A 17,796-nucleotide genomic window follows, 5' to 3' on the forward strand; every position below is an offset into this window, starting at 1 on the left:
GAAGTTGCGCATCTCATGGAGGACCAAAGCAGCTCAGCCTCTTCAAAAACTGCAGCAGCGATTTTGTTAGGTAAATATTTTAAAAAGTATTCGTAACTGCCCAGTTGAACGAATAGTGCCGTTTTGTTTGTTAATAACGTCGCCAATCTGCTTAGTCTAGCGCAGAGCCGAAATATTTTAATACTATGAGAATCGATAATTACTAATATAAATGACAGTATTTTGTAACATATTTCTTGTCAGTATTGTTTCTGCTCAGCAGCTGCCAGCAAAAAAAGTGTACAACATGCTGTTGTGGAGTTTATTATGATATTAAAGTCTTAACGTATGAGCACAATTGGCACAGGCCGGGGCTCCAGGAGCATAGGAACCCACAATGTTTCTGATGCCGATGTACTGCCTTGCCACTAAAACAGGAGCTCCAGCACACTACTTTGCCCTGGGGCCCATGATGCCGTTAAGACGGCCCTGATTATGATAGCAGGTTCAATAATTTTGAAGACCTTCTCCACTGTTCTAATTTGAGTTTTGATTTTAACATAGATCATTTTTTGGTAATAAAACAAAAGTGCATATGTGAAAACAAGGGCTCTATAAATACACTTATACTTTACTAATATTTTAATACTGTGGTTTTAATAGTATGCACTGAAAAAATGAACTAATGGAGTGTTTAATTTATATATCTAATTTAAGCTAATATAATTTAAAATTATTATTCACAAAAGTTTGAAACAAAGCCATCACATTGTTATTTTCACTAAAGATAAGTGACTGTTATCATTATTCACCTGTTTTATTTTAATCTTACTCAGAATGAACACATTTTTTATACTAAAACATGGCATGTCCATTTTCAATATAAACACAGATTCATGGGCAGAACAGTGTAGCACTGCTGCCTTGCAATAAGGAGACCAGGGTTTGTGTCCCATGTTCTCCTTGTGTCTGTGTGGGTTTCCTCTGCGTGTCCAAAGACATGCAGGGATTGGCGATACTAAATTGGCACTAGAGTGTGGTTGGGGTTTGTGTGTTCGCAATGGACTTGCGCCCTGTCTGGGGTTTGTTCCTGTTTCTCCCAGTGCTGTTTGGGATATGCTCCAGCACCCCTCCGTGACACTTTTCAGGACATAGCAGGTTTGAAAATGACTGACTGACACATAGATCCATTAAGTTGATCTCAATAAAAATAAGCAAATTCTGTGTACAGTACATGACTATCTTATATTTTGGATTAAGAATGGCCCATTTGTTACATTGATGTCCAAGAATTTCTCACACCTTTGTATAGTTTGGAAAAAAAGGTAAAAGACTTTTGATAAATTTTTTTCTAAATGCCATGTGGTTTGTGTAGTTCTAGAAGCTAATTAATTATTTTTTTTGATGTACTAGTGAATTTGTCACCAAACCTATGTCACAAAAGCATTGTTTTCTTTTCCAATACAACATGACAGTATATTATAGAACATGACACAGAAAATGTATTCGATAAATATAAATCATACTAACTCACACAATAATGTGTGAAACATTACACAAGTTTACATTAAACTTATTTTGGTTGAATTGCTTGTGTTGATATAATGTTTGCATTATTTTTAATTGTTCAGTTTAAGTACATAATCAGTTAATTGAAAATAAACACGTGTTTTAGTTTTGAGAAATATCAAACCATTTTGTAGCTACACAACACTAACCAAATTTTATTTGAAAAATTGCAACAACAATTTGTTCCAAATGAATTATTCTAATTACGTGGAACCTGTTGACGTAACTAGATTAAGTAATTCCATGTGATCCCTTGCATTATTCACATGAAATAAAGGTGTATAGACTTCAATAGTTTTGGGGTTGGAAGATGACTGACTGATTGCTCTTCTGCTCTGTAAATTTCTCTAATTTCTGTAATTTCTTTTCCAGCAAATGTTTAGTGAATTCTGGCAGTGGCAGAGTGATCTGCTTCCTAAAAGACAACATTGATCATTCTTACCATATCTATATAGCTATTTTTCCTAACTTTGATCCCATATCCCAAAGGTGAATTTATTAGGTGAAGTGGCAGCAGTAAATTAGGACAGTAGAAATAAGTGTGGAATATAAATTTATAAATGTGTTGCTTTATATGTCATAATCAAGATCAGGTTATCTCTTAAATTTGCTGTAGCTTAGCCCTTATGTTGAAGCGTGCCTTGCTCTTGAAACTCACACCTTTGCTATATACTGGACACACGAGGAACCTTATGTGCTCTGTCTGGGATATGGTATCCCAGAGCAGTTGTAAGCTTGAACACTGTTACATTTAAAACACCTTATAGATAGAATATTACTTTTATGTCTTTCTTTTATTTTTCAGAAAACTCTCTTGGATTGGGAAAAAATGAGCCTTAAAATTTTTCATGCTTTCCTAAGCAGATTGCTCTTTTTTAGCCATGGATTGGTAGCTGTTTGGCATGTTGTCACAAGAATGCAAAACCCCATGTACTGGGGATTGATGACCGGAGTTATTACCTTGGGAATTGAAGGGTTCATAACTGTAAGGAGCACAGAGAAGGGAGAGTGGAAATGGTGAGTGATGATTTCAGTGAAAACTGTAAATGTAATTACAATCTTAAATACAGCAAGAACAAAGTAAAATGTATGCTATTAAAAGTGAAGAAAAAACAATATTTGATTGCTTTTCTAAATGTAAATTGCTGTTTATTTAGTAATAAACAAATCAAGCTTTTTTTTTTTTAACTGGAAACAGGAAATATTTTGCTGCCACATTTCTGAGATGTGGCAGGGTGTTTTGTTACCATTTATGAAAAATATATGGTTTGTCTCACCTCAAATGTCAGTCATTTCTCTGATTTCCTGAATAGCCTATCCTTTTTTTCTGTAATAAAAATTACATTAAACCAATCCCCCATGTTAACTGAAATTTCACATCCATGAACAGCCACCTCACATATTCATAGATGAATTTGTTGTAATAAAAATGAATAACCCTCCGTACTCACACTCTATAAATTTCAGATTTTTATTCCAAAGATGTAGAGTGTTGGACCGTATTAGCCATAGATTGATACTGGAGAAAGTAGGGTGAAATGACACCTTTTATCGGCTAACTAAATAGATAACAAATGCAAGCTTTTGAGGCAGCTAAGGCCCCTTCATCTTACACCTTGTCTGATGAAGGGGCCTTAGCTGCCTCAAAAGCTTGCATTTGTAATCTATTTAGTTAGCCAATAAAAGGTGTCATTTCACCCTACTTTCACGTATTCCAAAGATGGTAAGAAATTTGAAACTCTTGATTCTGTAGAAGAAAATATTACACTAAATAAATGATTAAGATTGAATACAAGTATCGGTCTTTAATAATTGAATCCCTAGCTATTGAGTTCCAAAAGCAATCAGAAATAAAGGAGATCTTAGTGGAAGAGCTTGAACAAAAATATTTCTTTATTCATCGTTCAAATTAAGTTCTATATAAAACTTTTAATTTGAATGGGCACACTTTCTTCAGTAAATTCTCTTGCACACCAGAGCAGTGGTTCCCAGACTCGGTCCTGAGGACCCACTGCAGCTGCAGGTTTTTGTTCCAACCAGATTCACAATCGGTGCTAATAATCGATAACAACTGATCTCATTTAATTAGCTGGTCTTTTTTTACTCTTCTCTTTTTCTGCATTCAGAAAAACACAATAGTATGTTTTTTACATTTATAAGACATTTAGAAATACTTTTTTTTTCTGAAGCTATAAATGCTTAACTTTCTTTTGTTTTCCTATTATTTTCCCCTTTTCTTGTGTAGTTTGCTCCCTTCATTTAACCCTAATAGTAACAATTAACAACAGCACAGCAGACACCCAGGATGATGAAAGCTTCAACGACTTCAGTGTCAGACCCACTAATTAGTAAATGATCAATTAAATAACCAGAACACCTGGAAAAGCAGAATGATAATTAGACTGAAAATACTGTTAACGACTTAAAAAAATACATATTCCCCATATAACTACTACTATTTTAATAAAAATCTACCAACCTTAGTTTGTAATTTCTACATTGACTCCAAAACACAGAAACTGGGAAATATTGACTCACTTAATTAGGCTAAAAGTCCAATGAAAAACGAAAGTTGGTTGGAACAAAGACTTTTAGCCACAGTGGGTCCCCATTGCCGAGTTTGGGAACCACTGGCCTAGAGCATTTTTGTTGATTGTATCAGAACAGTTTAAATAACTGGAAATTATGATGACAATAAATCACCGTAATTACCTTCTGTGATGCTTTAGCTGGTAGAATTAACATTGACAAAATAAATATCTTCCTATATTTTGTACAGCTCTTAGATATTCTTCAAAGCATCTCTCTCTCTCTCTCTCTCTCTCTCTCTCTCTCTCTCTCTCTCTATATATATATATATATATATATATATATACTGGCCAACCTGCAGCGTAGCATACGCCGCTCTTTTAATGAGTTTTAAGCACAGGGAAAAAAATGAACATTTGAAAAATCCATAATTTAATAAACCACCAAGAACAGTAACATTGCAACAATGCACGCTACGAACCAACATACAATTGTCCGTGACTGGAAACTGGAGGACCGCCTGTGCGCCTCCACCTCTCAGAGCGAGGGACGAGGCTGGACGGTGCTTGGGCGCAGAGGGCGGAACGGGGAGAGAGGGGAAGGACGCCCATTCCACCCCCTCTGTCCCGCCCCCCCGCCATTTATTGTTCTTTGCGGGTCCGGCTACTTTTCTATATATAATCCACCAAGTCACCCGACCATGGTAGTAGCGGGGGGCGTGTGTACAAAGGGCAGGGATGTAATCAGTGCAAGCGTATGACCCGCACTTACTGGGAATTCCTCGTTCGTGGGGAAAAATTGCAAGCCCCGGTCTCCATCACGAATGGGGTTCAACGGCTTACCCATGCCTCTCAGTGCCGGGTAGACACACGTTGATCTATTCAGTGTAGCACGTGTGCAGTACCGGACATCCAAGGGCATCACAGACCTGTTAATGCTCAATGTCATGTGGCTAAAAGCCACTTGTCCCTCTAAGAAGTTGGACGCCGACCGCTCAGGGGTTGCATAACTATTTAGCTGTAGGGAGTCTCGTTCATTTTCGGAATTAACCAGACAAATCACTCCACCAACTAAGAACGGCCATGCACCACCACCCACAGAATCGAGAAAGAGCTATCAATCTGTCAATCCTCTCCATGACCAGGCCGGGTGAGGTTTCCTGTGTTGAGTCAAATTAAGCGAAATTTGTGTGTGGTGAGTTGTTGCGTCCGGGCATATGAGCAGGCACTGTGAATGCCTTGAGAGCGTGGGTGGACGTGTGCTGGGGAATAATGAGTATCTATATATCTTCTTAGATATAGAAAGCGTCTGATGCGGTGTTTGGTGAATTGTTGCAGTTTGTGAGTTAGCAGTTGTGATGGTTTTACACTCCAGTACATTGCGGTGAACGCTGGTAACAGTCAGGTGGGCGGGCAGGCGTTCTCGTCCCATGCTCTTAGAGTTGGTGGGCGTGTTTCTGTATCGGTTCAAGTTGTTGGGCGGTGCTCTGTCGTTCGTAACCTATGGTCGGACGACTTGGTGGATTATATATAGAAATGCAGCTGAAACCGAAAAGAATAATGAAAAGTCAACATGGCTCAGTGGTGTAGGTGTACTGTAGCAGAGACGAAACCAAGTTGGTGAGTTGTTGTGTCCGGGCACATGAGCAGGCACTGTGAGTGCCTTGAGAGCGTGGGTGGACACATGCCGGGGAATAATGAGTATCTATATATCTTCTTAGATATAGAAAGCGTCTGATGCGGTGTTAGAGTTGGTGGGCGGGGCTTTGTGAGTTGACAGACGTGGCTGTTTCTTGCGTGTCCCATGGTTGTCTTCCGGCAGTGTGAATGCCTCGAGAGACAGGGTGGCGGTGTTTGGTGAGTTGTTTCAGTTTGTGAGTTAAAAGCTGCGATGGTTTTACACTCCAGTGCATTGCGGTGAATGCATTGCGGTGAATGCCGGTAACAGTCAGGCGGGCAGGTGTTCTCGTCCCATGCTCTTAGAGTTGGCGGGCGTGGCTCTGTGAGTTGTCGTCATATCCCATGGTCTTAGAGTTGGTGGGCGGGTGTCTGTGATTTTGCGGACATGGCTATGTCCTGCGTATCCCATGGTTGTCTTGCTTGCCCTGTCGGCTTAGTGAATTATATATACAGTACTGTGCAAAAGTTTTAGGCAGGTGTGAAAAAATGCTGTAAACAAAGAATGCTTTCAAAAATGGAAGTGTTAATCATTTATTTTCATCAATCAACAAAATGTAGTGAATGAACAAAAGAGAAATCTAAATCAAATCAATATTTGATGTGACCACCCTTTGCCTTCAAAACAGCATCAATTCTTCTAGGTACACTTGCACACAGTTTTTGAAGGAACTCGGCTGGTAGGTTGTTCCAAACATCTTGGAGAACTAACCACAGATCTTAAGTGGATGTAGGCTTCCTCACATCTGTCTCTTCATGTAATCCCAGACACACTCGATGATGTTGAGATCAGGGCTCTGTGGGGGCCATACCATCATTTCCAGGACTTCTTGTTCTTCTTTACGCTGAAAATAGTTCTTAATGACTTTGGCTGTATGTTTGGGGTCGTTTGCCTGCTGCAGAATAAATTTGGGGCCAATCATACGCCTCCCTGATGGTATTGCATGATGGATAAGTATCTGCCTGTATTTCTCAGCCTTGAGAACACCATTAATCCTTAAATTAAGCCAGACTTCTCCGGACAGTAGATGGGTGTACCTGGGTCCCACTGGTTTCTGCCAGTTCTGAGCTGATGGCACTGCTGGACATCTTCCGATTTCGAAGGGTAATAAGCTTGATGTGTCTTTTATCTGCTGCACTAAGTTTCCTTGGCCAACCACTGCGTCTATGATCCTCAACGTTGCCCGTTTCTTTGTGTTTCTTCAAAAGAGCATGAACAGCACATCTTGAAACCCCAGTCTGCTTTGAAATCTTTATCTAGGAGAGACCTTGCTGTTGCAGTATAACTACCTTGTGTCTTGTTGCTGTGTTCAATCTTGCCATGACATGAAACTGTCTTCCACAACCTCACCTTGGTAGCAGAGTTTGGCTGTTCCTCACCCAGTTTTAAGCCTCCTACACAGCTGTTTCTGTTTTTGTTAATGACTGTGTTTCAACCTACGTGAATTGATGCTGGTTTGAAGGCAAAAGGTAGTAACACCAAATATTGATTTGATTTAGATTTTTCTTTTGTTTGCTCACTTTGCATTTTGTAAATTGATAACAATAAACAATCATTATTTATATTTCTGAAAGCATTCTTTGTTTACAACATTTTTTCATACCTGCCTAAAACTTTTGCACAGTACTGTGTATATATATATATATATATATATATATATATATATAATATCTCCCCTCCTCGAACCGCCACCTTATCGTGGTAGAGGGGTTTGTGTGTCCCAATGATCCTAGGAGCTCTGTTGTCCGGGGCTTTATGCCCCTGGTAGGGCCACCCAAGGCAAACTGGTCCTAGGTGAGGGATGAGACAAAGTGCGGTTTAACAGACCTCCTATGACGAATAAAAAATTTGGATGCCGTTTTCCCTCGCCCGGACGCGGGTCACCGGGGCCCCCCTCTGGAGCCAGGCCTGGAGGTGGGGCTCGTTGGCGAGCGCCTGGTGGCCGGGCTTGCACCCATGGGGCTCGGCCGGGCACAGCCCGAAGAGGCAACGTGGGTCCCCCTTCCCATGGGCTCACCACCTATGGGAGGGGCCAAGGAGGTCGGGTGCAGTGTGAGTTGGGTGGTGGCCGAAGGCGGGGACCTTGGCGGTCCGATCCTCGGCTACAGAAGCTGGCTCTTGGGACGTGGAATGTCACCTCTCTGAAGGGGAAGGAGCCTGAGCTTGTGCGTGAGGTTGAGAGGTTCCGGCTAGATATAGTCGGGCTCACCTCAACGCACAGCTTGGACTCTGGAACCAATCTCCTTGAGAGGGACTGGACTCTTTACCACTCTGGAGTTGCCCCCGGTGAGAGGTGCCGAGCGGGTGTGGGTATACTTATTGCCCCCCGACTTGGAGCCTGTACATTGGGGTTTACCCCGGTAGACGAGAGGGTAGCCTCCCTCCGCCTTCGGGTGGGGGGACGGGTCCTAACTGTTGTTTGTGCGTATGCACCGAACAGCAGTTCAGAGTACCCACCCTTTTTGGAGTCCCTAGAGGGTGTGCTAGAGGGCATACCTTCTGGGGACTCCCTCGTACTGCTGGGGGGACTTCAATGCTCACCGTGGGCAATGACAGTGAGACCTGGAAGGGCGTGATTGGGAGGAATGGCCCCCCCGATCAGAACCCGAGTGGTGTTTTGTTATTGGACTTCTGTGCTCGTCACGGATTGTTCATAACAAACACCATGTTCAAGCATAGGGGTGTTCATATGTGCACTTGGCACCAGGACACCCTAGGCCTCAGTTCGATGATCGACTTTGTGGTCGTGTCGTCGGACTTGTGGCCACATGTCTTGGACACTCGGGTGAAGAGAGGGGCGGAGCTATCAACTGATCACCACCTGGTGGTGAGTTGGCTTCGATGGTGGGGGAGGATGCCGGTCAGGCCTGGTAGGCCCAAACGTGTTGTGAGGGTCTGCTGGGGAATGTCTGGCAGAGCCCCCTGTCCGAAGTAGCTTCAACTCCCACCTCCGGCAGAACTTCGACCATGTCCCGAGGGAGGTGGGGGACATTGAGTCCGAATGGGCCCATGTTCCGTGCCTCTATTGTTGAGGCAGCTGACCGGAGCTGTGGCCATAAGGTGGTCGGTGCCTGTCGTGGCGGCAATCCCAGAACCCGTTGGTGGACACCGGCGGTGAGGGATGCCGTCAAGCTGAAGAAGGAGTCCTACCGGTCCCTTTTGTCCTGTGGAACTCTGGAGGCAGCTAATAGGTACCGGCAGGCCAAGCGGAATGCAGCTTCGGTGGTTGCTGAGGCAAAAACTCGGCATGGGAGGAGTTTGGGGAGGCCATGGAGAACGACTTTCGGATGGCTTCGAGGAGATTCTGGTCCACCGTCCGGCGTCTCAGGAGGGGGAAGCAGTGCAGTGTCAACACTGTATATGGTGGTGATGGTGCGCTGCTGACCTCGACTTGGGATGTTTTGAGTCGGTGGGGGGGAGTACTTTGAAGACCTCCTCAATCCCAATAACATGCCTTCCAATGAGGAAGCAGAGCCTGGGGACTCGGAGGTGGGCTTCCCCATCTCTGGGACTGAGGTCACCGAGGTGGTCAAAAAACTCCTTGGTGGCAGGGCCCCCGGGAGTGGATGAGATACGCCTGGAGTTCCTCAAGGCTCTGGATGTTGTAGGGCTGTCTTGGTTGACACGTCTCTACAACATCGCATGGACATCAGGGACAGTGCCTCTGGATTGGCAGACCGGGGTGGTGGTCCCCCTCTTTAAGAAGGGGGACCGGAGGGTGTGTTCCAACTACAGAGGGATCACACTCCTCAGCCTCCCTGGGAAAAGTCTATTCGGGGGTTCTGGAGAGGAGGGTCCGTCGGATAGTCGAACCTCGGATTCAGGAGGAACAGTGTGGTTTTCGTCCTGGTCGCGGAACAGTGGACCAGGTCTACACCCTTAGCAGAGTCCTGGAGGGTGCATGGGAGTTCGCCCAACCAGTCTATATGTGTTTTGTGGACTTGGAAAATGCGTTCAACCGTGTTCCTCGGGGGATCCTGTGGGGTGTGCTCCGGGAGTATGGAGTACCGGACCCCCTGATAAGGGCGGTTCGGTCCCTGTACAACCGGTGTCAGAGCTTGGTCCGCATTGCCGGCAGTAAGTCGAACCCGTTTCCAGTGAGAGTTGGACTCCGCCAGGGCTGCCCTTTGTCACCGATTCTGTTCATAACTTTTATGGACAGAATTTCTAGGCGCAGCCAGGGTGTCGAGGGGGTCCGGTTTGGTGGACTCAGGATTGGGTCACTGCTTTTTGCAGATGATGTTGTCCTGTTTGCTTCATCAGGCCGTGATCTTCAGCTCTCTCTGGATCGGTTCGCAGCTGAGTGTGAAGCGGCTGGGATGGGAATCAGCACCTCTAAATCCGAGACCATGTCCTCAGCCGGAGAAGGGTGGAGTGCCCTCTCAGGGTTGGGAGCGAGATCCTGCCTCAAGTGGAGGAGTTCAAGTATCTCGGGGTCTTGTTCACGAGTGAGGGAAGAATGGAGCGTGAGATCGACAGGCGGATCGGTGCGGCGTCCGCAGTGATGCGGGCTCTGCATCGGTCTGTCGTGGTGAAAAAGGAGCTGAGCCATAAGGCAAAGCTCTCAATTTACCGGGTCGATCTATGTTCCTACCCTCACCTATGGTCATGAGCTATGGGTAGTGACCGAAAGAACGAGATCTCGAATACAAGCGGCTGAAATGAGTTTCCTCCGCAGGGTGTCTGGGCTCTCCCTTAAAGATAGGGTGAGAAGCTCAGTCATCCGGGAGGGGCTCAGAGTAGAGCCGCTGCTCCTCCGCATCGAGAGGAGTCAGATGAGGTGGCTCGGGCATCTGATCAGGATGCCTCCTGGACGCCTCCCTGGGGAGGTGTTCCGGGCACGTCCAACCGGGAGGAGGCCCCGGGGAAGACCCAGGACACGCTGGAGGGGACTATGTCTCCCGGCTGGCCTGGGAACGCCTCGGGATTCTCCCGGAAGAGCTAGAAGAAGTGGCCGGGGAGAGGGAAGTCTGGGCATCTCTGCTCAAGCTGCTGCCCCCGCGACCCGACCTCGGATAAGCGGAAGAGAATGGATGGATGGATGGATATATAATATCTGTCTATTATATAAAAAAATCTTGGGTTGAGACCTGATCATCTCAGAGAGACACTTTGAAGTCCTGCAAGACTCCTTGTACATCTCGCCCTACTTACAAACAATTTCTCTGAGACACTTTAACCTCCCACGAGATAAGGAAGTGAGACAAAAGGACAGCTGCTGTACAAGCTTTTAATTGATCGTCGTGAAGCGCGACCTGCAGATCACACACCACGGCACAAGCAGTAGCTGGCTTTAAGGACAGCTGCTGTACAGGCTTTTAAATGATCGACGCGCAGCACGACATGCAGAACACGCAGCTCGGTGGCAGCAGCTGCAAGCCAGCAGCTGATCTGTCCGTATCACCTTAGCGTGTGTTCAGCCCCACCCCCTTCACAACACGAGTGGCAGAGACACGAGCCGAGCATGAGAATGATGCAAAGGGGGCATAGAGTCAACTGTGGGACCTAATATAGACAGGTGTCTGGATTTCCAAATCATGTCCAATCAACTGAATTTACCACAGGTGGACTCCAATTAAGCTGCAGAAACATCTCAAGGATGATCAGGGAAAACAGGATGCACCTGAGCTCAATTTTGAGCTTCATGGCAAAAGCTGTGAATACTTATGTACATGTGCTTTCTCAATTTGTTTATTTTTAATAAATTTGCAAAAACATCAAGTAAATGTTTTTCACATTGTCATTATGGGGTGTTGTGTGTAGAATTCTGAGGAAAAAAATGAATTTAATCCATTTTGGAATAAGGCTGTAACATAACAAAATGTGGAAAAAGTGATGCGCTGTGAATACTTTCCAGATGCACTTTATGTTAAAGCCATTACGATAGACAGGCCACCAGCAATAAATACGTACAATGCAAGAAAAATTGTATACAGTAAAATGTGTCTACAGTGACACTAAACGTACGTACATGTATCTAAGTACTGTACGTAGAAAATGAATTATGGTTACTCACTAACAATGACACGACAACTTGTCCAATAATGAGGAGTTTAAATTTTACTGCACAACAAAGGAGAGCGTTACAGCTCTTCTAAAGGAGCCTCTTCAGGCAGTCTTCAATCCAAATCCCTAAAGCAGATTTCATCTGGACTACCGCCTTATTACGTCCACTTACAACTCGTTTCGCACCCTGGTTAAAGGACACTGCGGCCGTAGATCTTATATTCTTTTACTCCTTTTTAAATAAAAAGAACCGTGGACTAATAGATGCCGTAATGGTGTCCTACAGTGGCGTAGCTGTTCCCTTCCTTCAACATATCTAAAACTTTTACCTTTGAGGCAATCATTAGCATCTTCCATTGGCACGGCCCCTGAAGCAGTAGCAGGAGCAGATCGTTTTGGAGCCATAACGAAGGGCTTGACTATGCACAAAGATAAACACAAAAGAGCACAAAAGAGCACAAAAGTTAACTCTTTACACAGCGAAACGCATTGATGCTGAATGAGCAAGACGAGATTTCCTGGTTAACGCAAAGCGGAATCGAATTCGGCGCTCCGTTGCTGAGCCAATCAGCACCTAGGAACTTAACCGCGTGCTCTGATTGGGTAGCTTCTCAGCCATCCGCCAATAGCGTCCCTTGTATGAAATCAACTGGGCAAACCAAATGAGGAACCATGTACCAGAAATTAAAAGACCCATTGTCCGCAGAAATCTGCAAACCAGCGAAAAATCTGCGTTATATATTTAGATATGCTTACATATAAAATCTGTGATAGAGTGAAGCTGCGAAAGTCGAAGCGCAATATACGAGGGATTACTGTATATCTAAAAAAAGCCATCTCTCTCTGACATTTTCTAATCCCACTCTATTGAGTAGACTGTCCCCTAGCAAATGAATAGAAAAGCACTAACTTCATGCTAATACTCTCTTACAGCCATCTCCAGCCTTTAGCCATGTGCTGCCATATGTTGCTCTGGAAGCCTTGTGGTATCTTTGCTGCCCTCTCACTCTCTTCTCTGGACTGGTATCGCTGACTATTGCCCTTTCCGGGTACACAGTACATGCACAGAAATTACTGCCTGTTGGTACTTTTCTTTCTGTACTTGCATGATTCATTTTATCACCCTTTCCATGTGTTTTTCCTCACTGTCTTGGGACCATGCGTTGCCCTTCCTCTGTCCAGAACCAGCCCTTTCTTCCTTGCAGCCCCTCACATAATAATGAAAAAGTGTAATACTGTACTAATTAGAAAGACTATGACATGGATTAGGTTGAACTGCCATTTGGGTAACCTCTTCCCTTTAATTTTGAGTGTGGTATGAGATGCCTCTTGGGGGGACTTTGCCTGCATTCTCTATTTTTATGTATTTCCTCCCACAGTCCAAAGTAATGCTTTAAAATGTCAAATCAAATCAAACTGAATTGTACTCATCAAATACAAATTACACATACAGTACAATATGAAGGTGAAATGCTTAGTCGCTAAACGCCAATCCTGTGCACCTAAGAAGAATATAAAAGGACAATAGCAATAATAAGTGACTTTATAAATATCAACAAAATCTTTAATATGACTATAAAATATAATAAATAATTTAAGAGAGTTAACAGTAGGGCATCATGTAGTTCTGGAAACTTTACTTATTCATGATGTGGATGGACTGTGTAAAAAAGCAGTCTCTGAACTAGTCTTCAGGCTGTGGTATCATTTACATGACTGCAGCACAGAAAACTTGTTGGGATGGCTCATATTACTGACTAGCAAAATACCCGCGCTTCACAGCGGAGAAGTAGTGTGTTAAAGATGTTATGTAAACATATATATACATATACATACTATATATACATATATATACATATCTACATATACACATACCTACATATACATATATGTACATACATATACACATCCACATATACATATATATATATATATACAAATTTACATATCTACATATATATACATATGTACATATATATACACATATCTATACTAATAAAAGGCAAAGCCCTCACTGACTGACTGACTGACTGACTGACTGACTGACTCACTCATCACTAATTCTCCAACTTCCCGTGTAGGTAGAAGTCTGAAATTTGGCAGGCTCATTCCTTACAGCTTACTTACAAAAGTTAGGCAGGTTTTATTTCGAAATTCTATGCGTAATGGTCATAACTGGAACCAGTTTGACTGACTCACTCATCACTAATTCTCCAACTTCCCGTGTAGGTAGAAGTCTGAAATTTGGCAGGCTCATTCCTTACAGCTTACTTACAAAAGTTAGGCAGTTTTTATTTCGAAATTCTACGCGTAATGGTCATAACTGGAACCTGTTTGACTGACTCATTCATCACTAATTCTCCAACTTCCCGTGTAGGTAGAAGGCTGAAATTTGGCAGGCTCATTCCTTACAGCTTACTTACAAAAGTTAGGCAGGTTTCATTTCGAAATGCTACGTGTAATGGTCATAACTGGAACCTGTTTTTTGTCCATATACTCTAATGGAGGAGGCGGAGTCACGTATCGCGTCATCACGTATTACGCCTCCTACGTAATCACGTGAACTGAAAACGAGGAAGAGATTTACAGCACAAGTCAAACGCGGGAACAAAGGTAAATGACGTTAATTGTTGACTGTCTTTTAATACTGTGTACTTGTTGAGTGTCTTTTAATACTGTGTAAGCATACATATTAACACATGTGCAATTAAACGTGTGCATTTACGGGGTGATTTCTCAGTCTTTAAAAGCTCGCCTTTTAATTAAAAAAGAGGTATATTGCAACTCTTTTCATTCTGAAGGGCACAAACACGTTAGATTTCAGCGTTTAAACAGCGGAAAAAATGTCAGTACAACAGATAAATAAGCGCAACATATTATCAGTTGTATTGTATGCTTACTAATACATATAGAAATGTGTTAATCATTAACTAATATTATGGGAATGGTGTTTTTCACTCGCGCTTTGATTTAACGATTGCATGTCTTGGTGGGTTTGCGTAGCTTATTGTCAATAATCTTTACAAGCTCTTTTTTAAGACTTCATTTAAAAAGGTTTTCTTCTTAATAAAATTTAAAAGCAGTACTTTAAAAGCAGCGCTCACCTTCACTCCCTTACGGGAATCGAACCTCATATATATATATATATATTTGACAGCATGTAGATCGGGGAATTACATTCACGGCATTCGCAGTCTGAATCACAATCTGATTGTATGGGTGGTTACCTACCAGGTAACGCTTATGGTTGGCCAGCAAGTCAACTAACATCCGCCACGGTGCCTTCAGTTGTGAGAAGCAGATCATAGAATGGTTGAAAATAGTTTACTGTCAAATAATGCAAAGAGTATGCGACACGTGTTTTGCCCTAATTCTGGGCTCATCAGGCGTACACACTCACTGCATATAGCCAAATTCCCGCGCTTCGCAGTGGTGAAGTATTGCTTTTAAATTTTAATTAAGAAGAAAAGAAAACCTTTTTAAATTGAGGTGAAGCTGCCTTTACACAGCCCGTCCGCTGTTTTATAGATAGATAGATAGATAGATAGATAGATAGATAGATAGATAGATAGATAGATAGATAGATAGATAGATAGATAGATAGATAGATAGATAGATACTTTATTAATCCCAATGGGAAATTCACATTCTTCAGCAGCAGCATACTGATACAATAAATAATATTAAATTAAAGAATGATAATAATACAGGTGAAAAAACAGACAATAACTATGTATAATGTTAAATATTAACGTTTACCCCCCCGGGTGGAATTAAAGAGTCGCATAGTTTGGGGGAGGAACGATCTCCTCAATCTGTCTGTGGAGCAGGACAGTGACAGCAGTCTGTCGCTGAGGCTGCTCTTCTGTCTGGAGATGACATTATTTAGTGGATGCAATGGATTCTCCATAATTGATAGGAGCCTGCTGAGTGCCCTTCGCTCTGCCACAGATGTTAAACTGTCCAGCTCCATGCCAACAATAGAGCCTGCCTTCCTCACCAGTTTGTCCAGGCGTGAGGCGTCTTTCCTCTTAATGCTGCCTCCCCAGCACACCACTGCGTAGAAGAGGGCGCTCGCCACAACTGTTTGATAGAACATCTGCAGCATCTTACTGCAGATGTTGAAGGAAGCCAGCCTTCTAAGGAAGTATAACCGGCTTTGTCCTTTCTTGCACAGCGCATCAGTATTGGCAGTCCAGTCTAATTTATCATCCAGCTGCACTCCCAGATATTTATAGGTCTGCACCATCTGCACACAGTCACCTTTGATGATCACTGGGTCTATGAGGGGTCTGGGCCTCCTAAAATCCACCACCAGCTCCTTGGTTTTGCTGGTGTTCAGGTGTAGGTGGTTTGAGTCGCACCATTTAACAAAGTCATTGATTAGGTCCCCTATACTCCTCCTCCAGCCCATTCCTGATACAGCCCACGATAGCAGTGTCATCAGCGAACTTTTGCACATGGCAGGACTCCGAGTTGTATTGGAAGTCCGATGTATATAGGCTGAACAGGACCGGAGAAAGTACAGTCCCTTGTGGCGCTCCTGTGTTGCTGACCACAATGTCAGACGTGCAGTTCCCAAGACGCACATACTAAACGAACGCCATATAAGGCCGTCCTTTCTCCTTGCTTAGCGGTTCTGTATTTTATTGTTCGTTTATTACGATTGTTATAGTTATTGTGTAGGTATTTGAGACTCACTTTTCTGTTCAGGTACCCATTTCCTTTATGTAATCCGCGGATTCTCCACTATTTTTTGTTAGTTTATTATGATTATAGTTATTTATTGATTCCCTTCTTTAGCTGACTGCCTGCTCATATAAGGCGCTCTACTGTTTTTTTTGTGAAGCAGTCTTTACACAGCTTCTCCGCTGTTTTATAAACGAACGCCATATAAGGCCAACCTTTTTCCTTGCTTCGCCAAGGAAGCAGCCTTTTTATTTAATCCACGGGTTCTCCGCTGTTTTATTGTTCGTTTATTACGATTGTTATAGTTCTCTTTGTATACCACGTTGTCAGTTCAGCACTCCGGTTGTAATATGACCAAGTCGTGCAAGCTTACTGTTGAGAATGCAACGTATAGTTGTACAGGAGAAAAGCAATCTTGCCAAACTTAATTTAAACTTACGGTTTACACCGTGCTTTGTTTCCGCCGTAGCTGCACTTATGAATATGCTTGTATGCGTCACTCACTCGCTTCTTATTGTTTCGCTGCCTTCTCAATTGTGTAATGAGTGATCACTCGTGCTACGTTCAGTCACTTCATGTGAGCCGCTCTCTTGTGTGATGTTGCGATGTCCACGGCTTTATTTAATGTTAGCTAAGACCCGGCACTTAAAAGTTTCTCGCTACAGCAATTTTAACTCTGTTACAAAGTGATCCAAAGTCTTGTTTATACCTCGTATCTTCTCATTAAACTTGTATGTCGCGAATATGGTATTGCAAACGGCAGCGGGAGCGTTTCTATAAACTTAATTTAAACTTACGGTTTACACCATGCTTTGTTTCCGCAGTAGCTGCACTTAAGAATATGCTTGTATGCGTCACTCGCTCGCTTCTTATTGTTTCACTGCCTTCTCAATTGTGTAATGAATGTTTTCTTCAGCGCTCTTTGGGGCTCTTCCTTGTTTTCTACATACTGCGTTCACAGTCAGTTCACGTGATTACGTGGGAGGCGTGATGACGCGATACGCAACTCCGCCTCCCACGGCCAGCGAGCTGCAGTCCATTACAGTATATGGACAAAAAAGAGGTTCCAGTTATGACCGTTACGCTTTGAATTTCGAAATGAAACCTGCCTAACTTTTGTAAGTAAGCTGTAAGGAATGAGCCTGCCAAATTTCAGCCTTCCACCTACACGGGAAGTTGGAGAATTAGTGATGAGTCAGTCAGTCAGTGAGGGCTTTGCCTTTTATTAGTATAGATAATCTTGTTTTCCCCACTCCAAATACATCGCTTGTTGTAGATGCCCTGAAATTAGAGAGTTCATGCCCAATGATGAGTTCAGCTGACCCCCCAATTTTCTGCAGAGCTTTG

General features: G+C 43.3%; 1 protein-coding gene across 1 annotated transcript in view; it reads left to right on the forward strand.

Annotated features, from left to right (window-relative positions):
• The first annotated feature begins 2,212 nt into the window (after positions 1-2,212).
• The window catches only part of LOC114656621 (transmembrane protein 26-like), a 28,217-nt gene continuing 12,633 nt past the window's right edge, over positions 2,213-17,796 (forward strand). Inside the window, exon 1 of the mRNA XM_051931208.1 lies at positions 2,213-2,565. Within this exon, the coding sequence (XP_051787168.1) occupies positions 2,378-2,565 (188 nt within the window). The 5' untranslated portion in view covers positions 2,213-2,377. The remainder of the gene's footprint in view (positions 2,566-17,796) is intronic.

The sequence above is a fragment of the Erpetoichthys calabaricus genome, chromosome 8 (assembly GCF_900747795.2).
Source record: "Erpetoichthys calabaricus chromosome 8, fErpCal1.3, whole genome shotgun sequence".
Taxonomy (NCBI): Eukaryota; Metazoa; Chordata; class Cladistia; order Polypteriformes; family Polypteridae; genus Erpetoichthys; species Erpetoichthys calabaricus.